Raw genomic sequence first — 23,737 nt, forward strand, 5'->3', positions numbered from 1 at the left:
TGCGCCTGTAATCCCAGCTACTCGGGAGGCTGAGGCAGGAGAATCGCTTGAACCCAAGGAAGGCAGAGGTTGCAGTGAGCCGAGATCGCACCACTGCACTCCAGCCTGGGCGACGAGCAAAACGCCATCTCAAAACAAAAGTTCCACAACCAGCCTGGAATGTGTAGCCCCTTTGTGCAGGAATTTCACTAGTCAATCAATGACACCTGGTACTGGCAGTTTTGGGAGTGGCAGCCCAGGATGGACAGCACTGGGGAAGGAACCATTTGGCATAAGGCTGCTGGGCTTCAGGATCAATGTTGTTGGCCAGCAGTAAAAATAAGCTATCTACCTATGGCTGTGCAAACACCAACCTCTCCCTGGAGTCCCAGCTGCTTGGGAGGCTGAGGCAGAAGGATTGCTCCCACGAGTTCCAGTGCAGCCTGGATAACTTAGCAAGACCCCAAGAAAATAACAAAAAACCTCTCCTTCCACATAGGCAAGCGTGTCCACAATTGCTTTTTTTTTTTTTTAAACAGAGTTGCATTTTATTACCTCCACATTTTGAAGCAGTTCATGACCAGCATAGTGCTTTGGGGGCATTTTTTTTTTTTTTTTTCAATAAATGAAAGCATTTCTTTAAGAAAAAGGCACATATTTCTTGAATAGGTAAGAAAAGCTCCCCATCTGTCCCCTCTTTGAGGGAGCAGCCCCTATGGGGACTCACATTGGTACCCCAGAAATATTCAGCAAAGCAACCATTAGCCTCCCCTACTCCTCTCCCTGCTTCCCCAGCAGCTAGGATGAAGGTAACATATTCCTCACAGGTCATTTGATCTTGAGGTCCTTCAAGGCTGACTCCAAGCTCTGCAGGGAGGCAGAACGGACAGGCTGGTTCTCAGCTGTCCGGCAGGCACCCCACTCCCAGGGACCTGATCACCCATCTCAGCCCCAGAACAGCAGAGGGCAGAGAACCTGCAGTTTCGGAGTCTGTCAGAACTGGGTTTGAATCCCAGCCCTGAAGACGGGTGCCCCAGTGAGCACCAAGGCCCAGATGACAAGGGGCCGCCCCCAGCCCTCATCCTCTTGCAGTGCCATCTCTGCAGGAGTGAAGGATGGGGGTCACCTCCAGGGAGTGGGGGTGGGGGGAAAGAGTTGACCTGGGGGGCACAGCGGGAAGCCAGGAAGGGCAAGCCTCACCTTAACATCCCAGATGCTCATGCCGCCGTCCATGCCAGTGGTGCAGAACTGCGAGCACTTGGCCTTGCCCCCGCTGAGCACCGAGATCTGGCTGCAAAGAGGAAGAGGAGCTTATGAATCCAACCTGTGCTGGCGCTGGGCTCAGGCTCACGCTGTTCAGGCGCTCCCAGACTTCTTGGGGAGCGGGCTTCAGTGAGAAATGCTGAGACGGTGTAGTGGACTTAAGTCAGCTCTGCTTTTGGGAACGAGCAGTGGTGTGGGAAGTGCAGGCAAATGGGACAGGACACTCAAGTCCAGGGAGGCAGGAAAGACACATGTGTTTGCGGAGTATACACAGTGACAGCAGTGCAGCTGGACAGGACAAAAAAGGAGATGAGGGTGGAGGCAGCCAGGGACTAAGATGACAGCCGGGCAAAGGTGTTCCGTCTGAGGAAGCCATCGGATCTGGCGGCCACAGGAGGTTTTACAGGCCGAAGGGCTTGGCCAGTCTTGCCATACAGCTCCCTCTGATTCGCCGTGGGGTGGATGCGTGTGGCTGGCAGCTTTTGGGCTTTGGAGAGCCTCTTTTTCCCCATCCCACCCTAGATCCTTAGAAGGCTGCAGAGACCCTCAGCTCCGCCCCCACCTCGCTGAGTACTAGCAACAGACCCACCCCAGCTGTGACCCCGCCCAGGACACCCGCTGGTCACTGCCTGACCACCCCACAGAACAGTCCCCACCCAGCTATGTCCGGGAAATGCAGAGCGAGGGCTAGCTGCTCAGCCCCTATCTGATGCTATTTTTATGCAACCTAGAGGTCGACTCCGTCTTTTATGTCGGTCCCACCGTGTCCCTCCCGGGCTCCACTAGCACCTGAGCTGCTAGGGTGAGATCGAGACAGGCCCCGCCCACAACGAACGTTAATCCTACAGCGAGTCGAAGCCACTCCCTACCTTGGGCCCGCTACGCCCCCTTTGCCGCCCCACGTGGTTATCATGCAGCGTCGAGGCCCCGCCCACAAACAGGCCCCGTCCCCTAGTCCAGGCCTGCCCCTCATCTGACGCCGTTCCCGCGCAGCGAGTAGAGGGCAGGCCTACCCTCCCTCCGGGCCCCCAGTCCTCACCGTCCCAGCACAACGCCCCAGTAGGAAGAGTCCAGACCCCTTCCTCACCCGACGCTGCTACTGGGCGAGTCGAGGCCCCGCCCCCGCCCTCACCTGACGCTGTTCTTGTGCAGCGAGTCCAGGCCTGCGCCCGCAGTCGTGCCGCCCTCCGAGCTCGCCTTCTTGTCGAGGTTCTGGAAGCGCTCGCGGGCCGTTAAGCCACGCTGCGAGCTCTGCTTGGGAACGTCCAGCCGCCCGCCAAAGCTCAGCATCCCCGCAGCGGCGTCATAGGTGAACAGCACTGGGAAGCAGTCGTGGCCCTGAGCGGGGAGGCGGGGACCATTGGAGCGCTGCCGAAGGGGAGGGCAGGCGGGCATCTGGCGGCCCGGGAGGCAGATGCCAGCTCAAGGACACAGACGGGCCACAGCGAGGGAGGCCCGAATAGCAGGTGTATCAAAACCGGGGCCATGCTGGGGGCTGCCACCTCCCCCAGCAAAGCCAATATTGGGACTCCCTGGGAGCCCAGGCGCCTTCTGTCCTGCCAGCCAGTTACACCTGCTCTAGGGGAGACCCCTGCAGCTGGTTGCTTTTCTAGGCAAAAAGCAAGCCTGACCTGACCCTGGCATCCCCGTTATGTTTGCAGAGGGGTGAAAAGGGATTTGACAGATGTGGGCAGAGGGGAGGGAGAGCAGTGCCCTTCCCGGACACCTGGAGGAACTGCACACCCCGAACTCCTGTCCTTTGCATTAGGCGTGGCCTTGCCATTGCACCTGCCAATAAAATGTGGGCAGAAATGTTCAGACCCAGGGCATGATTCCACAGGTTCCGGCTCCCTCGTGGCATCTGGGACAGCATGCTGGCGACAGCCTCCATCAGAGCCCCTCACAACACCCACACTGGACATAAAATGTGAGCAAGAAGTAAATCTCTTTTTTCTTTTTTTTCTATTTTTGAGATGGAGTCTCTGTGGCTCATGCTGGAGTGCAGTGGCACGCTTGGCTCACTGCAACTTCTGCCTCTGGGTTCAAGCAATTCTCCTGCCTCAGCCTCCCAAGTAGCTGGGACTATGGGTGCCCGCCACCACACTCGACTAATTTTTGTATTTTTAGTGGAGATGGGGTTTTGCCATGTTGGCCAGGTTGGTCTTGAACTCCTGACTTCAAGTGATCTGCCCTCCTCAGCCTCCCAATTTGCTGGGATTACAGGCGTGAGCCACCAGGCCTGGCTTTTTTTTTTTTTTTTTTTTTTTTTGAGACAGGTTCTCTGTTGCCCAGGCTGAAGTGCAGTGGTACGACCACAGCTCACTTCAGAAGCCTCAACCTCCCAGGCTCAAGTGATCCTCCTGCCTCAGCCTCCCAAGTAACTGGGATTATGAGATTACAGGTGCACCACCACACCCAGCTATGTTCTTAACTTTTTGTAGAGACAAGGGTCTCACTATGTTGCCTGGGCTGGTCTCAAACTCCTGGCCTCAAGTGATACTTCCACCTCAACATTCCCAAAGTGCTGGGATTTTAAGCATGAGCCACTGCACCTGACCAAATCTTTACTCTGTTAAGCAGCTGTAGCCAGGAACTTTTGGTTACTGCAGCATAATCCAACCTGTTCTGCCCAACTCTGGTACATGAGAGAATGCAAGGAAGAAAAAAGGAGGGAGGCAGGAGAAAGGAGGGAAGCTGGGCTCTGTGCTGTGACCACACTCCCTCCCTATTCCTCACCGCTGCCACCAGGCTGTTGTCTGTGATGAAGGTCAGCGCCAGCAGCGGTAGCGTTTCAGAGGCCAGAGTCGCGACGCTGAGGGGATACAGCTGTCAGTCACACTGTCCCGCTCCTCTGCACTCACCTCCTCCCCCAGGATGGCCTCTACTCACGCCATCTTCTTGTCAGCATCAGCCAGGCACACGGTGCTGTCGTGGCTCACCCAGGCCACGCGGCTCCCACTGGCTGAGAAGCAGACGCCATGTACCCAGCCACAGCTACTGCTGGATTCGAACATCAGCTCCCCAAAGGGCATCTTGGAGCCCCATGGGGTGGGTGCCGGCCGTTCCTCCACCTCCTTGATGTAGGCTGAAAAGATCCTACCGGGAGAGGCAAAATAGAGGTAAAGTAGCCAGGCATGGTGGTGTGCACCTGTACTCTCAGCTACTCAGGAGGCTGATGCGGGAGGATTGCTTGAACCCAGGAGGTCAAGGCTGCAGTGAGCTGTGATTGCACTACTGTGCTCCAGTTTGGGCAACAGAGTGAGACTGTCTCAAAATAAAAAAAAAAAAATTTTTAAGGGTTAACAGGTGCCTGGGCATGGTGGCTCAAGCTTGTAATCCCAGCACTTTGGGAGGCTGAGGCAGATGCATCACTTGAGGTCAGGGGTTCGAGACCAGCCTGGTCAACATGGTGAAACCCCATCTCTACATTTAAAAATACAAAAATTATCCGAGCGTGGTGGTGGGCGCCTGTAGTCCCAGCTACTCAGGAGGCTGAGGCAGGAGAATCGCTTGAACTCAGGAGGCAGAGGTTGCAGTGAGTCGAGATCGCACCACTGCACTCCAGCCTGGACGAAAGAGCGAGACTCTGTCTCCAAAAAAAAAAAAAAAAAAATCCCAGCCAGGCGCGGTGGCTCATGCCTGTAATCCCAGCACTTTGGGAGGCCAAGGTGGGTGGATCACGAGGTCAGGAGATTGAGACCATCCTGGCTAACACAGTGAAACCCCGTCTCTACTAAAAATACAAAAAATTAGCCAGGCGTGGTGGTGGGTGCCTGCAGTTCCAGCTACTCGGGAGGCTGAGGCAGGAGAATGGTGTGAACCCAGGAGGCGGAGCTTGCAGTGAGCTGAGATCGCGCCACTGCACTCCAGCCTGGGCGAAAGAGCGAGACTCCATCTCAAAAAAAAAAAAAAAAAAAAAAAAAAATCCCATCTAGCTGGGAATGGTAGTCTTGCTTGGGAGGCTGAGAGGCCAGAGGATCTCTTGAGCCCAGGATTTGGAGGCTGCAATGAGCTATGATTGCACCACTGCATTCCAGCCTGGGCAACAGGGCAAGCCCCTATCTCAAAAAAATAAAAGAGGTGGGCAGAGGCATGTCCAGCTGAGACATGAAGGGTTCCCCGGGGACTAGAACCTTCAACCGACGCCCAGGTGATCCACTGGTAGCATTTCTGGAGCGGGTCTAGAAGGTGGGGTGTAGAACTTTCAGGTGTGGCTCCCCCACCACCCTCCAATCTCCGCTATGATGTCAGCAGTCAGTTAACGTCAGCCCCGCCCTCCCCCATGGTGCCCTGTCTCACCGGCACTTGAAGTCACAGGAGCCAGCAGCCAGCAGCACGTTGTTGGGGTGCCAGTCCAGGCTGAGGACGGTGGAGCGGATGGGCTTCTTGATGTGCTTGCAAACCCACCTGGGCATGGTGGTCAGGCAGACAGGGAGAGAGGGACAGGCAGGTGGGACTCACGGACCTCAGCACCAGGGACTTCAGGCTCCCACTGCTCCCTACAGCCCACCAAAGACCCAGGAGAGATGCAACTGGGCACTCCCAGCCCACAAGGCGCTCAGGGCCCGGGGGCGGCAGGGATGTGCTAGGTTGCTTCTGGAGTGGGAACTCTGTGCTCTCTATCCTTTAAGCCACACAGTCACCCTCAGGGCAGGCTCAGCAAAGTGATGCCACCACCAGAGGTCACACAGCTACTAACTGGCCATGGTGGGATGCAAATTTGCGTCTCTCAGATGCTCCTGCCTGGCCTCTGCCCTCAGCCATGCAGGGGAGAAGATTAAGAACTAAGACATGGACTGGCCACCATGGCTCACACCTGTAGTCTCAGCACTTTGGGAGGCTGAGGTGGGAAGGTTGCTTGAGGCCAGTAGTTCAAGACCAGCCTGGACAACTTGACGAGACCCTATCTCTACAAAAAAAATAAATAAATAATTTGGGCCTGTAGTCCCAGCTACTCAGGAGGCTGAAGCGGTATGATCACTTGAGCTCAGGAGGCTGAGGCTGCAGTGAGCTATGATCACAACACTGCACTCCAGCCTAAGCGACAGAGCAAGACCTTGTCTCAAAAAAATATATATGGCCGGGCGCAGTGGTTCACGCCTGTACTCCCAGCACTTTGGGAGGCTGAGGCAGGTGGACCACCTGAGGTTGGGAGTTCAAGACCAGCTTGACCAACATGGAGAAACCCCATCTCTACTGAAAAATACAAAATTAGCCAGGTGTGGTGGTGCGTGCCTGTAGTCCCAGCTACTTGGGAGGCCAAGGCAGGAGAATCGCTTGAACCTGGGAGGCAGAGGTTGCAGTAAGCTGAGATTGTGCCACTGCACCCCAGCCTGGACGACAGAGCAAGACTCTGTCTCAAAAAAAAAAAAAAAAAAAAAAAAAAAAATTGGGCTGGCACGGTGGCTCACACCTGTAATCCCAGGACTTTGGGAGGCCGAGGTGGGTGGATCACAAGGTCAGGAGTTCAAGACCAACTTGGCCAAGATGGTGAAACCCCACCTCTACTAAAAATACAAAAATTAGCCAGGCATGGTGTCAGGCGCCTGTAATCCCAGCTACTTGGGAGGCTGAGGCAGAGAACTGCTTGAACCCGGGAGGCGGAGGCCACAGTGAGCCAAGATTGTGCCACTGCACTCACTCCAGCCTGGGCGACAGAGTGAGACTCCGTCTCATTAAAAAAAAAAAAAAAAAAAGGAACAACATGTGGCTGCGAGCTTGTGAGTGGTGCCTTGAGAAAGTGACTTTGCTGCAGGGCCTTACTTTGCTAATCTGTAAAGTGGGGAGAGTGAGTGATGCCTAGTCCACGGAGCTATAGGGAGGTCAGGACTGTGTGTGCAGGGCTTAGTGAGGTGCCCCCAGAGGTGTTTCTGGTGTGGTGGATGTCGTCGTCCCAAGCAGTCGGCTGTGAGAACATCCGGGCACTGCAGAGAGGCCCTTGCCTCGTGAATGAGGCCCAGAGAGGAGAGGATGGACTCCCCAGGGGTCATGGGAACAGGGGTCCTGACATCCCATTTGGTGCTTCCCGGGGACACTCTAGTCCTGCCCCCAGGTCCCTACCAGCCCACTCCAGCCCCGCCCAGGTACCCACCAGTCGTTCTCCTGCTCGAAATAACAGATGGAGATGACACGGGAGCCGCTGCCCACAGCAAACTTGTTCTCATTGGGGGCCCAGCGCACGCAGCGGGCGGCCCGGTTGATCCGCAGGATGACCAGAGTGGGCTTCCACGTGCGGCCCTTCAGCGTCCACACGTAGGCATTGCGGTCTGTGCCGCAGGTCACAATACGGTTACTCTCGGGGGCCCAGTCGATGCCTGTGGGGGGATGGAGGGGACACAGGAGGCTGACGACACTCAGGCAGGGGTGGCTCTATGGTGGCCACACAGGAGAGGCTGAAAGGCCACAATCAAGGTGGAAGCTTTATCTGCCCAGTAGGCACTTTTTTTTTTCTCTTTGAAATGGAGTCTCACTCTGTCACCCAGGCTGGAATGCAGTGGCATGAGCTCAGCTCACTGCAACCTCTGCCTCCCAGGTTCAAGCAATCCTTGTGCCTCAGCCTCCTGAGTAGCTGGGACTACAGGTGTGTACCACCAATCTTTCTTTTTTTTTTTGACATGGCGTCTCATTCAGCCGCCCAGGCTGGCGTGCAGTAGCGTGATCTCAGCTCACTGCAACCACCATCTCCCGGGTTCAAGCGATTCTCACGTCTCAGCCGCCCAAGTAGCTGGGATTACAGGCACCCACCATCATGTCTGGCTAATTTTTGTATTTTAGTAGAGATGGGGTTTCACCATGTTGACCAGGCTGGTCTTGAACTCCTGACCTCAGGTGATCCGCCTGCCTCAGCCTCCCAAAGTGCTGGGATTACAGGCGTGAGCCTCCGCACCCAGCCTCTTTCTTTCTTTCTTTCTTTCTTTGTTTTTATTGAGACACAGTTTTGCTGTGTCGCCCAGGATGGAGTGCAGTGGTGTGAACTCAGCTGACTTCAACCTCTGCCTCCTGGGTTCAAGCGATTCTCCTGCCTCAGCCTCTGGAGTATCTGGGACTACAGGTGTGTGCCACCACACCAGGCTAACTTTTGTATTTTTCAACATTTTGTCATGTTGGCCAGGATGGTCTCGAACTCCTGAACTCAAGCGATCCACTCTCCTTGGCTTCCCAAAGTGCTGGGATTACAGGCATGAGCCACCACACCCGGCCCAGCAAGCACTTTTTACTGAGATCCAGTGCTTATTTAGAGTGACACCAGGGGGCACTCCTAGAGCTTATGAGGGAGTGTCAGAGCCCTCCATGCTATCAGTAAACATGCTGGAGGGCAAAGCCAAGAGGCAGAAAAGATGGGTTCTTGGTCATGTGGAGCTGCTGGATCAAGCCTCTCCTGAAGCCCTCAACCCTCTTGGGTTTTTTGGTAACATGAGGCAACACAGTCCCCTTAAAATTGAAGCCAGTTTGAATCAGGGTTTCACAGTGAGTGGGTAGATGCCCCATAATGAGTGGCCATGTCCTGCCTTGCACCCCACCCCCCACCTCCTTTCAGGAGGGTAGTCCCAGCCACCCTGACATACCTGTCACCTGCCCGTTGTGCTCCTTGAGCTCGTGCACCTTGGTCCATTTGGCACCGCTCTTTTCGTAGATGTGCACCTCATGGTTGTTGGGGCAGATGGCAATCTCTGCAGGGGAGATGGAGGGAGACTGAGGGGCCCTCTCCATGACTGCCCTCTGCCAGGACACACTACACAGTGCACCCGGGCAACAGCCTCATCCTTCATGACTCAGGCTCTCCTCCTCTGCCTTGGAGGGGGCCCCCTGAAGTCCTTCAGGCCCTGCCAGTTCACCCTCTCTTCTCCTGGGACTGACTGTCCTTTACTCGCAGCAATGACCCCTGGGACCTCTCCCCACCCTATCGCTCTGGCCAGCCAGGGTCCCCTCGCTGCTCCTGCTGACACCTCAGGGCCCCTGCACCTGCCAGCCCCTCCCCAGCTGGGGCAGAGGTCCCTCCCTCTCCTCCTCTGGGTGTCTGTGTAAATGTCAAAATGTCATCTCCTCCAAAAGGCTTTTCCTGGCCACTTTTTCTTTCTTTTTTTTTTTTTTTTTGAGACAGAGTCTTGCTTTGTCACCCAGGCTGGAGTGCAGTGGTGCAATCTCGGCTCACTGCGACCTCCGCCTCCCGGGTTCAAGTGATTCTCCTGCCTCAGCCTCCCCAGTAGCTGGGATTACGGGCGCATGCCTCCACGCCCAGCTAATTTTTGCATTTTTAGTAGAGACAAGGTTTCACCATGTTGGCCAGGCTGGTCTGGAACTCCTGACCTCAAGTGATCCACCCACCTCAGCCTCCCAAAGTGCTGGGATTACAGGCGTGAGCCACTGCACCTGGCCCATTCCCTCCTTAAACTTTAACCCAGGAGACCCCTGGTCAGCTGGAAGACCCAGGGGTGAGGCCCGGGGACAGCCGCATGGAGCCTATGGTCCGGGGGCCTGGCTGCTCCAGTCTCCCCATCCCAGGAGGTAGAAGCAGCCACCCACCGACCCCCAGCAAGCACTCACGGCTGCGGTCCTTGTTCCAGGCGTGGCAGCTGATGGGCTCCACCAGGAAGCTGTGGTAGGCCATGGCGGCTTGGCTCCTGTGCCCGAGAAACGAAGAGAGAATCCACGTCAGCCCTGACCTTGCCCCTGACTTTACCCGGATACCAGGCCCCAGCTGATCCTCAAGGGCCTCACACCAGGGAGGCCCCTCAGTCTAGAGAGGCAGCTGTTTGCAGAGACGAGCAGCAGGGGCCAGCCCTGGCTCCTAACTGGCCTGACATGTTGCTTCCCCTCCTGGGGCCTCAGTTTCCCTCCTTATAAAAGGGCAGCTTTCACGGGATATCTCTGAGGCTCCAGGGACAGAGTGGAGGAGATAGTACTACAGGGGAGATGCTCCCTGGGGCGGGGTGGGGTGCTAGGACTCCAAGCCGGACAGGCCCCTCACTTGTCACCTGTGCCTCAGTTTCCTCACAGGATGGACCCCCCCCCCCAACTTCCCTGCCCCATTAAGGATGGGATGAAGATGAAGTCATCCAGGCCAGGCCTGGTGGCTCATGTTTGTAATCCCAGCACCTTGGGAGATCGAGGTGGGTGGATCACTTGCAGCCAGGAGTTCAAGACCAGCCTGGCCAACATGGTGAAACCCTGTCTTTACTAAAAATACAAAAAATTAGCCGGGTGTGGTGGCGGGCACCTGTAGTCCCAGCTACTCGGGAGGCTGAGGCAGGAGAATGGTGTGAACTCGGGAGGCGGGGCTTGCAGTAAGCCAAGATCGCACCACTGCACTCCAGCCTGGGCCACAAAGCAGACTCCATCTCAAAAAAAAAAAAAAAAAAAAAAAATTAGCCAGGTGTCGTGGCACCTGCCTGTAATACGCACTACTCAGGAGGCTCGGTGACACGGTAAGACTCATCTCAGGAAAAAAAAAAAAAAAAAAAGAAAGAAATGAAGTAATCTCATAAACCACCTAAAAAGGTGCCCAGAGCCCTGGTCTTCCCCTACACTACTCAGACGGGGAGAGGGGAGGTGGCCGATATACAGGGGCTCATGGGTGAGGCAAAGGCAGGTATTTAACAGATATATCCCATTCTCCATCCAGACACCCACTGGCTGCACCCAGGGCTGGGAGGAGGCACAGGGCTAGGCCAGGCCTGGGTGATGGCTCTTGGGGAGGCCCCAGGGTGACCCAGCCTTGAGGAACTGAAGGAGGGAGATTTTTTTTTTTTTTTTTTGAGACAGGGTCTCTCTCTCTTGCCCAGGCTGGAGTGCAGTGGTGTGATCATGGCTTACTATAGCCATGAACTCCAACGATTACAAGCGTGTGCCACTGTGCCCAACTAATTTTTAATTTGTTTGTAGACGGGGGTCTCACAATGTTGTCCAGGCTGGTCTCAAGCTCCCAGGCTCAAGAGATCTTCCCTCCTCACCTGCCAAGTATTTGGGATTACAGGTGTGAGCCACCACACTCGGCCAGAACAAAGGAGACTTTGCAGCCCCCTAGACTAGCCCCAGCACTGAAGGGGAACCCTGGCAGAGGGCAGCGACTCATCTTCCCACCAGCCCAGCTCAGCCCCCACCAGCCTGTCCCAGCCTCCTCCACCCACCGCTGAGTGTCAAAGGAGCCCACCAGGCCTGAGGTGGGGTGAGATCACGGTCTCAGCGCAGTTCCTCAAGCCCATCTCTCCCCGCCTCCGTGACTCAGTTTCCCAGCATCACAGGGACCTGGGAGTAGAGGAGCCCAGCCACGTGCCCCTGGACATGTCACCTGCCTTCTTTGAACCTGAGTTTCCTCATCTGTAAAATTGGAGCAGGAATCCTGCCTCCCAACAGAGGTGCTGAGAGCTGGAAGCAGATGATACACAGCACCTGGCCTCCGTGACGAGGTGCCACGAGGTGGTTACTCTTAGCCTGTGATGGACGTGATATACCAGCCCTGATGCGCCCTTTGAGGAGCAGGCCTCCCCAGCCGACCAGAGGCCGATTCTGGGGCACAGAGGCGCGCACCTGCCTCGGGCTTCCATGCTGGCTGTACCCTCGGCCCGTGACGCTCTTCCCCCAGATACCGGCACACACAGCTCTCGCTCTGGTGCTGCCACTCAAGTCTGTGCTCAAATGTCAACTTTTGGGGAGGCCTTCCCTGACGCCCTCTGCTGGAAACTGCAGCACCTCCCACGGTCCAGCACTTCCTAATTCCCTATTTCCGATTAAATTTGTTCAGCAGTCACCATCGGACATGGACTCATTGATCTGGCCTGCTGCCTTCCTCCCCTGCTGGAATAGAACCAGCTTGGCAGAGACACATTTTTGTTTTATCTTATTCTCGTTTCTATTTCCACTGCTTAAATGTTTAGCACATAGTAGGTGCTCAAGAAATATGTGCTGAACAAATTTTTCATTGCCATTAGTGACCAACAGAGTACGTTCTCAGAAACGTGTGTGTGTGTGTGTATATATACATATTTGAGACAGGGTCTCGCTCTGTTGCCCAGGCTGGGGTGCAGTGGTGTGATCATGGCTCACTGCAGCCTTGACCTCCCAGGCTCAAGTGATCCTCCTGCCTCTGCCTCCCAAGTAGCTGGGAGTACACACTCACGCCACCCTACCCAGCCCTCAAAAATATTATCATTAAATAGGTTAGGAATAAGGCCAGGCACGGTGGCTCATGCCTGTAATCCTAGGACTTTGGGGGGCCGAGGCAGGTGGATCACTTAAGGTCAGGAGTTCAAGACCAGCCTGGCCAACATGGTGAAAGCCTGCCTCTACTAAAAATACAAAAATTAGCTGGGCGTGGTGGCTCACGCCTGTAATCCCAGCACTTTGGGTGGCCGAGGCGGATGGATCACCTGAGGTCAGGAGTTTGAGACCAGCCTGGCCAACATGGTGAAACCCCGTCTCTACTAAAAATATAAAAATTAGGCATGGGGGTGTGCACCTGTAATCTCAGCTACTCAGGAGGCTGAGGCAGGATAACCTGTTGAACCTGAGAGGTGGAGGTTGCAGTGAGCCGAGATCACACCATTGCACTCCAGCCTGGGCGACAGAGCGAGACTCTGTCTCAAAAAAAAAAAAAAAAAAAAAAAAAAAAAAGTTAGGATGAATGTGTGTGAAAAAATAACTTAAAAAATAATAAATAAATAAATAATGTTATTAAATTGGGCCGGGTGCAGTGGCTCATGCCTATAACCCCAGTACTTTAGGAGGCCTAGGCAGGAGGATTGCTTGAGGCCAGAAGTTCAAGACCAGCATGGGCAATACAGTGAGATCCTCTCTCTACAAAAAATTAAAATAAAAAAACGTGCAGGGTGTGGTGGTGCACGTCTGTATTCTCAGCTACTCAGGAGGCTGAGGCAGGATGAGTGCTTAGCCCAAGAGGTTGAGGCTGTGGTGAGCTATGATTGTGCCACGGTGTGACAGAGCCAGACCTTGTCTCTCAGATAAAATGTATTAACTAGTACTATCCAGCACTTCCTGGATACTCCCTCCTTGCCAGCTCTAAAAAAAAAAAGTATCCTTTTTTTTTGGAGATGAAGTCTCTGTCGCCCAGGCTGGAGTGCAGGGGCGCAGTTTCAGCTCACTCCAACCTCCGCCTCCCAGGTTCAAGCGATTCTCCTGCCTCAGCCTCCTGAGTAGCTGGGATTACAGGCACACACCCCCATGCCTAATTTTTATATTTTTAGTAGAGACGGGGTTTCACCATGTTGGCCAGGCTGGTCTCGAACTCCTGACCTCAAGTGATCTACCCGCCTCGGCCTCCCAAAGTGCTGGGATTACAGGCGTGAGCCACCTCGTCTGGCCAGGTGCTTTGTATACATTCTTGCCAACACTCCCACCAGCCTTGGACCTTCAGGGAGGCCTGGCTGCACTTGGGGAAGGATGCCAGGCTCCAGGTCAGCTCCAGATGACAGATGTGGGGTCTGAGGCCACCTGCCCAGAGTCACCAGTGACAGCCATTAGATAACGCGGCTGCCTCCCTCACCAGACTGGCAGTTCTGTGTTGGGTCCCAGGGCCTGGGCTGGGAGTCAACCAGGACTGGGAACCCTGAATGCCCCAGGAGGCTAGTGGCTGCCCCGTCACTGCCCTGCCTTGGGGCCGGCCCATCCTGCACTGCATCTGGGCCCAGGCACAAGGGAAGGGCAGAACGACCTTTGCCTGGGGCTGCAGTTTAGCCCCGCAGGGCTCAGTGACCAGCCTGTCTGAGGTCGCACCACAAAGCCCCCTGCGCTCACTGCCTGGAAGGCCCTGTCCACCTCTGCTCACTCCAGATCCAAACCGCTTGCTTTCACTTGTAGCCAGATGTCCTGGAAGATTCCTGGGGCAGCACAGGACACACACACATGCACACACGTGTACATGCATGGAGCATGGACCTCATGTTTCCCCCATGCTTAGAACAGGACCCCAGCAGGTCCCCAGTCAGCATTTGCTAAGCAAGTAGACACACGCAGCACAGGCTCAGGCCACACATGCAAACACAGGTGTGTTCAGCCTCACACACACGAGCACACTTTGCGTGCATGTTCAGCCTTGCACACGCACATGCACACTGCACCCCCACACACTTTAAGCACGTTTAGCCTTGCACATGTGACCATACTGCCCACATGCACATGCGTGTTCAGCCTCACACACAAGCACACTGCACCCCTGAACACATGTATGTTCAGCCTTGCACACATGCAAGCGCACTGTGTCCACAAGCACACTTTGCATGCGTGGGCAGCCTTACCCAGAACAAGCACCGGGCGCCCACTGGGGCTGCCTCTGCAGCCTCTCTCCCCTTATAAGGCCTCTTTCTGTAAGGCGAGGGCCCCGGAAGCACCACCTCGGCACCCTCAGCCATGTCAGCAGGCCTGATGGGGGTTTCCCTGAGCGCTTCCTGTGTTCCCGGGCTGGGGCATCACCGCCCACATCTGATGCCAACACTGTGCAGAGAGAAGCTCAAGGCCTCTGACTGATTCACAGTGCTCCTCTACACCCCCACAACCCCCATGGTCCAAGGCCACCAGCAGGGCAGGGGCAGGGTTAAGGCCAGAAGCCCACTTTCAAACTCCAGACAGGCCCTGGTTGGCCCCAGGACTCCAGCTGAGGCCAACTTTTCCCTCCCTTTCAGCCCCAGGAGGCCCATATGGGAGGAACCTCCAGGGATGAGGGTGGGAGAGTGCAGACTCAGAACCCTGGGTTGAGGCACAGACTCTGATGTCCCAGCATCAGCGGTCACACACTTGCTGTGTGCCCAGTCACATATCTGCCCTGGCTGTGAAGACAGAGTGGCTGGCTCTGCTGAAGACAGCAGCCCCCCGTGTGCCAGTGGGCAAGGGCAACCGAGAGGACTTGAAGAGCCCTGACCACTGTTTCTAGGACCCAGACATACTCAAGGGGCAGGGGAGGGGCTGGAAAAGATGGCCACAGTGGTACACTAGTGACTGGCAGAGGAGGGAGGTTCAGACCACACCTATCAGCCAATCACACTTGAGCATGAATTAGCAGAAATACTTCCTAGTCTGTTGAACCAACCCCTTAAATGGGGCAAGGGGGAAGGGTTAAGGGGGCGAAAGAGAGGAAGACTCATTTCCCTTTCTGTAACTTCTGCAAAGCAGCTGAAACCCAAAGCACCTTGGCGATAACTCCCCAACTCCCACATCTTACCAATGAGGAAGTGGGAGAGCAAAAAGGGAGTGGCTTCTCTCAGCCAATGCTGCCATGGGGCTCCAGTCTCCTGCCTCAGGGATTCTAGCCGGGGACACTCTGACTTGATCATCCTCAGGAAAACCTCTCACCTACCAAACCTGCGTGAGCCAGGGTGTGCCCACCCCCTGCCTGCCAATTACCCTGCTATGGATGTCTCAGAGAAAAATACAAGGGCTGCTTCGCCCACGAGTGTTGACAGCATGAGGTCTCAGTGATGGCTCCTGGGGGAAGGATCCAGGACACCCACCCACTGCCACTGTGGCCCTGTGAGCCAGCACTGTGGGCCTGTTTGATGTTGAGGAACAAGAGAGAGGAGGGGACGGCCGGGCACAGTGGCTCACACCTGTAATCCCAACACTTTCGGAGGCAGAGGTAGAGGCGGGTGGATCACTTGAGGTCAGGAGTTCGAGACCATCCTGGCCAACATGGCAAAACCCTGTCTCTACTAAAAAAAAAGAAAAAAAAAAATTAGCTGGGCATGGTGGTGCCAGGCAAAGAAAGCCTCAGGCTGCCCAGTGGTGGCGGCAGGGTGGGGGGTGGAGGGGGGTACTCTAAAGTCCTGGGCCTTGATACTGTCTTCCTCACTGTGCTGGGTTAACATTCTAGCTCTCTTCATAGTGGCTGGGTGCCCTCAGCTCAATACTTCCCTCCCATCTTTATCCAGATGAGGCTGGGGCTGGACCAGGCACAAGCTGTGGGACCTTTCTGGCCTGGCTTCCCTAGGTTTCCCTGAATTCAGAGGTTTGGCTGTATCTGAGGCTAAACCAAGCAGGAGCTGCCTGGAGGAAAGATCTCAGCATTACAGGCGCTCCGGGAAGTCCCCACCCAGCTCAGACAGTTCTTGGATAGAGCAGCCAGCAGGCTAATTTGCACCGTGCTAAGCGGTTACTCAACTTCCTATGCTGGGCTGGAGCTCTTGCTACCCCTATCCTTCCCTCCCCAGCTCTGCTCTTTCAGTCTTACCAACCATGCAAAGGCAAGTCAAGAAACACACACGAAAACAATCGTAAGGCACCATTAAAGCACCGGTTAGTCATCCAAACCAAACAAAAACCAAAACCACATAAAATTCAATGCTGGCAGAGCTGTGGAGAAACTGTCACTGGTTGCTAATTGGTTTAATTCTTCTGAAGGGCACTCAATTCAACAAGTAGGTGGGAACAAATATTAATAGAACAGAATAACACTAACAGGAACTTGAAAATTAGCATTCTTGCCGGGTGCGGTGGCTGACGCCTGTAACCCCAGCACTTTGGGAGGCTGAGGCAGGCAGATCACGAGGTCAGGAGTTCGAGACCAGCCTGATCAACATGGTGAAACCCTGTCTCTACCAAAAATACAAAAATTAGCCAGGCGTGGTGGCGTGCTCCTATAAACCCAGCTACTCAGGAGGCTGAGGCAGGAGAATCACTTGAACCTGGGAGGCGGAGGTTGCAGTGAGCTGAGATCACGCCATTTCACTCCAGCCTGGGTGACAGAGCGAGACTGTCTCAAAAAAAAAAAAAAAAAAAGAAAGAAAGAAAAAAATCAGCATTCTTTGTCCTAAGAAAACAGCAACACTATTTTTCTTTCTTTTTTTATTTTTGACATGGAGTCTCTGTCGCCCAGGCTGGAGTGCAATGGCGCAATCTTGGCTCACTGCAACCTCCACCTCCCGGGTTCAAGCAATTCTCCTGTCTCAGCCTTCCAAGTAGGTGGAACTACAGGCACCCACCACCACACCTGGCTATTTATTTTTATTTTTAGTACAAATGGGGTTTCACCATGTTGGACAGGCTGTTCTCGAACTCCTGACCTTGTGATCCACCTGCCTTGGCTTCCCAAAGTGCTGGGATTACAGGTGTGAGCCACCACACCTGGCCCCATTTTTCTTTTTCAAAAGCAAACATAGGTTGGGTGCCATGGCTCACACCTGTAATCTCAGCATTTTAGGAGGCCAAGGCAGGTGGATCGCTTGAATCCAGGAGTTCCGAGACCAGCCTGGGCAACATGGCAAAACCCTGTGTCTATAAAAACTACCAAAAAAAAAAAAAAAAAAAAAAAAATTAGCAGGGCGTGGTACTGCACCCTGTAGTCCTGGCTATCTGAGGGGCTGAGGCTGGAGGATTCCTTGAGCCAGGAAGGCGGAGGTTGCAATGAGCCGAGATCTCGTCACTGCACTCCCGCCTGTGTGTCAGAGTGAAGCCTCATCTCAAAAAATAAAGCAAACATGTTTATAACAGCCCTCTTTATAATGGTGACAGTGTGGAAAAACCGAGGTGACAATATGGAAAGAGTAAATTGTGACATTCACATGTTGAGATGCTATGTAATTTTTTTTTTTTTTTTTTTTTTTTTTTGAGACGGAGTCTCGCTATGTCGCCCAGGGTGGAGTGCAGTGGCCGGATCTCAGCTCACTGCAAGCTCCGCCTCCCGGGTTTTTACGCCATTCTCCCGCCTCAGCCTCCCGAGTAGCCGGGACTACAGGCGCCCGCCACCACGCCCGGCTAGTTTTTTGTATTTTTAGTAGAGACGGGGTTTCACCGTGTTAGCCAGGATGGTCTCGATCTCCTGACCTCGTGATCCGCCCGCCTCGGCCTCCCAAAGTGCTGGGATTACAGGCTTGAGCCACCGCGCCCGGCCTGATAGGTCTTTTCTAATATTAATAATTACATAGCATTGGCCGGGCGCGGTGGCTCAAGCCTGTAATCCCAGCACTTTGGGAGGCCGAGACGGGCGGATCACGAGGTCAGGAGTTCGAGACCATCCTGGCTAACACGGTGAAACCCCGTCTCTACTAAAAAATACAAAAAACTAGCCGGGCGAGGTGGTGGGCGCCTGTAGTCCCAGCTACTCGGAGGCTGAGGCGGGAGAATGGCGTGAACCCGGGAGGCGGAGCTTGCAGTGAGCCGAGATCGTGCCACTGCACTCCAGCCTGGGCGACACAGCGAGACTCCGTCTCAAAAAAAAAAAAAAAAAAAAAAAAAAAGACCTATCAACGGAAGGTCATGGTGGTTCACGCCTGTAATCCTAGCACTTTGGGAGGCGGAGGCAGGTGGATCACCTGAGGTCAGGAGTTCGAGACTAGCCTGCCCAACATGATAAAACCCTGTCTCTACTAAAAATACAAAAATTATCTGGGAATGGTGGCAGGCACCTGTAATCCCAGCTGCTTGGGAGGCTGAGGTAAGAGAATCACTTGAACTCGAGAGGCAGAGGTTGCAGTAAGTTGAGATTATGCCACTGCACTCCAGCCTGGGCAACAGAGTGAAACTCCGCCGTCTCAAAAAAAAAAAAAAAAAAAAAAACACCTATAAGGCAGGCATGGAGGTCCATGCCTGTAACCCCAGCACTTTGGGAGGCCAAGGCAGGAGGATCACTTAAGGCCAGGAGTTTGAGGCCAGCCTGGACAACACAGCAAAACCCCATCTCTACTAAATATTTAAAAATTAGCTGGGCATGGAGGCACATGCCTGTAATCCCAGCTACTCAGGAGGATCCCTTGAGCCCAGGAGTTTGAGACTAAAGTGAGTTATGATCAAGCCATGGCACTGCAGCCTGGGCAACACAGTGAGACCGGACTCCAAAAAAAGAAAAAGACCTATCAATGGATTACGTACAGACATATGTAAGAAACGAACTTTACTGGCATCTGGCAAGGCAATTTTACCCAGAACTTTCACCATTCTCTCTTTTACACCCTGAAGCAAGCCTGGACATTTTTTGTTTGCTTTTTTTTTTTTTTTTTTGGAGACAGAGTCTCACTCTGTCCCCAGGCTGAAGTGCAATGCCGTGATCTCAGCTCACCACAACCTCCACCTCCCGGGTTCTAGCGATTCTCCTGCCCACCACCATGCCCGACTAATTTTGTATTTTTAGTAGAGACGGGGTTTCACCATGTTGGTCGGGCTGGTCTCGAACTCCTGACCTCAGGTAATCCGCCTGCTTCGGCCTCTCAAAATGCTGGAATTATAACCGTGAGCCACCCACACCCAGCCTGTTTGCTTTTTACCTTCAGTTTGTACCAGAGGAAACCCAGCCTGACAAAGGCAATGATTTGCTCAAAGTCACTCGGCTCCTACTAAATGACGAAACTTGGGACTCTGACCCCACATCTTGGAGGCCAGGAAGTTAGTTTCACCTGGGGGCACACTATGATCAAGGTGAGCAACAAGCACACGTTTATACTGTCAGCGCCTGACACGCTGCCAAGGGTCCTGCATTATTGCATTGCAGCCTCACAATCCTTAAGGTTCCCATTTTCCAGATAAGGAAAGTTGAGGCTGGCAGGGGTTGGGTAGCTTACCAGTCACTGGCCAGTGAAGGGAGAAGCTGGCACTCCTACTTAGATCCCTAAGATTTTATTTATTTATTTATTTAGAGATGGAGTCTCCCTCTGTTGTCCAGTCTGGAGTGCAGTGATATAATCTTGGCTCACTGCCAAAGCAAGTTCAAGCAATTCTCCTGCCTCATCCTCCCGAGTAGCTGGGATTACACGTATGCACCACCATACCTGGCTAACTTTTTTTTTTTTTTTTGAGTTGGAGTCTTGCTGTGTTGCCCAGGCTGGAGTGCAAATGGTGTGATCTCAGCTCACTGCAACCTCTGTCTCCTGGGTTCAAGCTATTCTCCTGCTTCAGCCTCCTGAGTAGCTGGGATTACAGGTTAGCGCCACCATGCCTGGGTAATTTTTGTAATTTTAGTAGAGACGGGGTTTCACCATGTTGGTCAGGCTGGTCTCGAACTCCTGACCTCAAGTGATCCGTCCACCTCGGCTCCCAAAGTGTTGGGATTACAGGCATGAGCCACAGCGCCCGACTGCATTTTATTTATTTATTTTAATAGAGAAGGGGTCTCGCAGTGCTGTCCATGCTGGCCTCCAACTCCTGGCCTCAAGCGATCCTCCCGCTTGGGCCTCTCAAAATGCTGGGATTGTGTGTGTGAGCCGCCGCGCCCGGCCGGGATGGGTGGTGGTAGCCTCCGGGCTGCACTGGCAGAGGAGGCAGGGAGAGGTCTGACTCCCCAGGGCTTGCCCTCCTGATCTCTTCTCTGCCCGCGGGTGCAGCCCGGCCCAGCCCCGCCCCGCCCTGGGCGGCCTGGCTGCTCTCCCTGCGCCTCCGGAAAGGGAGGGGCTGCTCGGATCTGCCCTGGCCGCGGAGCCCCGCAGCTGAGGGGTGCGTTCCGGGACTCCACCGGCCAGGCCCGCCCTATACGGGACCCCTCGGACCTGGCCCAGGGGAGGCGGTTGGGAGCAGCGGGAGCGGCCAGGAGGGCAGGGGCGGGGCGGCCGGGGACGCCAACTCATTTCCCGGCGGCTGCAACCCGGAAGGCTCCGGGATGGAGGGGAAGTGACTGGGCGTGGGGCTCCGCCGGCCCGAAGTAACGGGGCTACACCGACCGACCGCGGGGCAAGGCCGGGGATGCGGGCCCGGGAGCAGGGGCGGAAGGCACGAGGTGGAAGGCACGAGGCGGACGCTCGGGACCGGGGGCTGGGGACGCCCCGAGGGCGCCCGGTGCGCGGGGAGCCCGCGTTTCCACGGCCTGGCCCTGTAGCCACCCCCGCGCCCCCTCCAATCCCAGGGTTCCCTCTCCTTTCCGCGAGCCCCCCGTCCCCGCGCCCCCTCCTCTCCGTGCGCCCTCACTCATCCCCGTGCCCCTATTGGGCGGCGCCCCACATCCATGCGTCCTCCTCACTTCCAGGCGCCCCCCGGCCCCCTCCTTGCACCCCCTCTCATCCCTCCCGTCCCGCTCACTCCCAGGCGGCGCCCCACATCCACGCGTCCCCCCACCTCCGGATGGCTCCCCCGACCCCCACCTCCGGGCGCCCCCGCGGCCCTCACCTCCCGCGCCCCGGCCGCGGACTCTGGGCAGTCGACGCGCCGAACCGGCTCTGGGATCCGCGCCGGAGCCGCAGCCACTTCCTCGTGGGCGGGGGGCGGGGCCTCCCGACCTCAGCCCTGTAGGGCCCGGGGGCGGGGACCTGGGGCAGCGGTCGCGAGATCCAGGTCCCGCCCTCCCTTCGGGGTGGGGGTGCTGCCAGGACCCGCGCAGACGTCGGAGCCTAAGGCTCTGTCCGTAGAAGCCGTCCGCAACCTCCCGTCAACGCTTTACCAATGGGGAAACTGAGGCTGGGAGCCAGGCGCGCAGCCTAAGCTGCCGCTGGGCTAGACCTCCGAGCCTGGGCCGGGCGCACGGCCACCGGGGGCTGCCGGGCGCAGGGTCGGGGAGTCGCGTCCTCTGAGCCCGGACGGCGGGTACTGCGGGCTCTGCGCTCCCACGCAGGTGAGCAGCTGGCGAGCCCCGCAGCCCCGTCCCCAGCCGGCGAGGAGCCCCCTTCACGCTGATACCCGCGGGGCGCCAACTGTGCAGGCCTTGGGCGGGGCGCAGGCGGTCGGGCGTGGCCAGGGCAGCCCGGCCCCGCCCCCTCGGCCCTCGGTGTCGTCGCCACAAAACCGGGGTGCCGTCCCCGGGCAGGGTGACACTGGCTGCCTGTGCTGACGCTGGCCGGCCAGCTAACTTCTTTCCTTTCTGTTTCACGTCAATCGGCTTCACTTCTTAAAGTTACCGGGTTGGCCTTGCAGCCACCTAATTGCGGGTCTTGAGCCAGGTGGTCCCTGGAGTCTCCCCATCCTGACCCTCTGCCTCTTCAGTGAATACGTGCCCAGGCGGCCAGACACATGGAAGAGCCACCGATGAAAACCTTCCCTCGGCTAGTCGCGGTGGCTCACGCCTGTAATCCCAGCACTTTTGGAGGCCGAGGCGGGAGGATCATGAGCTCAGGAGATGGAGACCATCCTGGCTAAGACAGTGAAACCCCGTCTCTACTAAAAAATACAAAAATTAGCCAGGCGTGGTGGCGCATGCCTGTAATCCCAGCTACTCAGGAGGCTGAGGCAGAAGAATCGCTTGAACCTAGGAGGCGGAGGTTGCAGTGAGCCGAGATCGCACCAACACACTCCAGCCTGGGCAACAGAGTGAGACTCTGTTTCAAAAAAAAAAAAAACCGCTGCAAGGAGCCCCATCGCGCGATGGAGCGCTGCTGTAATCCCAGCTACTCGGGAGGCTAAGGCACGAGAATTGCTTGAACCCCCGGGGCAGAGGCTGCAGTGAGCCAAGATGGTGCCCCTGCACACCAGCCTGGCAACAGAGGGAGACTTCCTCTCAAACAACAACAACAACAACAAAAACCTTTCCTCCTCTTGCCTCCTTCAGACCCCTCTCCCTAGTATTTGTGCAGGGTCTTCCTAGATCTCTGGAGGTCCAAGCCAGACTCCCACCCCGTCAGGCTTAGAGGCTTTGACACTCTCTGTTCCTTCTGCTTGGAACACTTTTCCCACCCCGTCCTCACCTGCGGACATTGGTTTGTCCTGCAGGATGTGGCTGGGGGGGTCTCAGGTCGCTTTGTCCCGACACCCTCCTCATTGGAGGTACCCTTAGCCACTGCTCTCTTTTCCACTGAATTCGACCCCCAAGGGTGGTTGGGAGGATTAAATGTGTCCAAGTGTGCGAAGCGGGTCATCCAGTATGCGTGCTCACAGGAAGTGCTCGAACTTTTGTGACCCCCCCCCCAATCTTGCTGCTCCTGCAGATTTGCTCAGACAGATGTCGGCAACCTCAGCAAATACAGGCAGTGGCTTTAGTTCAAGCAGATAAAAAGCTTCAAGGGGTCTGTACCGGCAGCCCTCTTCCCACGGGGACAAGTGTAGGGTAACTGAGGTGACCCTGTTGCTGCTTCTCTGGCTTCCATCCTACTCTTCCACCGCTTTGTAGATGCCCAGGGAATGACCCCAAGTGGCCCTGAGTGGTCTAAATCAGCTCACAGTGTTCCCTGTCCTGCACTTGTGACCTAAGATGGCCCAATCAAAGCAAAGCCCAGGACTTCAGCTGATGATCCAGCACCGAAGCCCCTTCTGGGCGAGCTGCAGGAATCCGGATTTGTAAGTGGAACGCGGAAGTGGAACAGCAACAAGGGAAGCTGCAGGGAGAGTGCAGAGCGGAGAGAAGGTCAGAGAAGTAACTGGAGCTCTGGTCACCTCTGGCCGGCCTGAGCCCAACCTGCCTCCAAAGATTCAACTATGTGAGCCAAGTTATCTGCTTAATTAATTAATATGTTTTAGAGACAGGGTCTGGCTCCATTACCCAGGCTGGAGTGTAGTGAGGTAATCACAGCTCACTGCAGCCTCCAACTCCTGGGCTCAAGCGATCCTCCCACCTTAGCCTCTCGAGTGCTTGGGACTACAGGTGTGCAATGCCATGCCTGGCTAAGTTTTAAAATTTTTATAGGCTGGGCGCGGTGGCTCACGC

At 55.5% G+C, this 23,737-nt stretch overlaps 2 protein-coding genes across 2 annotated transcripts in view; both read right to left on the reverse strand.

Moving 5' to 3' along the window:
• Positions 1-10,252, reverse strand: part of ZNF789 (zinc finger protein 789) — a 102,573-nt gene extending 92,321 nt beyond the window's left edge. The window contains exon 1 of the mRNA XM_050784063.1: positions 10,247-10,252. The gene's annotated coding sequence lies outside the window, so the exon portion shown is untranslated. The remainder of the gene's footprint in view (positions 1-10,246) is intronic.
• ARPC1B (actin related protein 2/3 complex subunit 1B) lies at positions 515-21,386 on the reverse strand. The gene is made up of 10 exons (XM_050784138.1): positions 21,274-21,386; positions 9,787-9,863; positions 8,808-8,912; positions 7,334-7,556; positions 5,542-5,649; positions 4,132-4,338; positions 3,979-4,054; positions 2,375-2,580; positions 1,180-1,270; positions 515-846 (listed from the first exon to the last, which is right to left on the reverse strand). Exons 2-10 carry the CDS (start codon positions 9,848-9,850, stop codon positions 808-810), a joined length of 1,119 nt encoding a protein of 372 aa, XP_050640095.1. The 5' UTR covers positions 9,851-9,863; positions 21,274-21,386; the 3' UTR covers positions 515-807.
• Positions 21,387-23,737: the final 2,351 nt, after the last annotated feature.

This window comes from Macaca thibetana, chromosome 3, assembly GCF_024542745.1.
Source record: "Macaca thibetana thibetana isolate TM-01 chromosome 3, ASM2454274v1, whole genome shotgun sequence".
Classification (NCBI taxonomy): Eukaryota; Metazoa; Chordata; class Mammalia; order Primates; family Cercopithecidae; genus Macaca; species Macaca thibetana.

What these genes read in the sequence shown, in the direction of transcription:
- ARPC1B (XM_050784138.1), bottom strand. Translation starts at nt 9,850, where the DNA reads ATGGCCTACCACAGCTTCCTGGTGGAGCCCATCAGCTGCCACGCCTGG. An exon ending in GCACAACGGGCAGGTGACAG is followed by an intron (nt 7,557 to 8,807) that starts GTATGTCAGGGT and finishes ATCCCCCCACAG; the next exon opens with GCATCGACTGGGCCCCCGAG. An exon ending in TCCTGTGACTTCAAGTGCCG is followed by an intron (nt 4,339 to 5,541) that starts GTGAGACAGGGC and finishes CTCTCCCGGTAG; the next exon opens with GATCTTTTCAGCCTACATCA.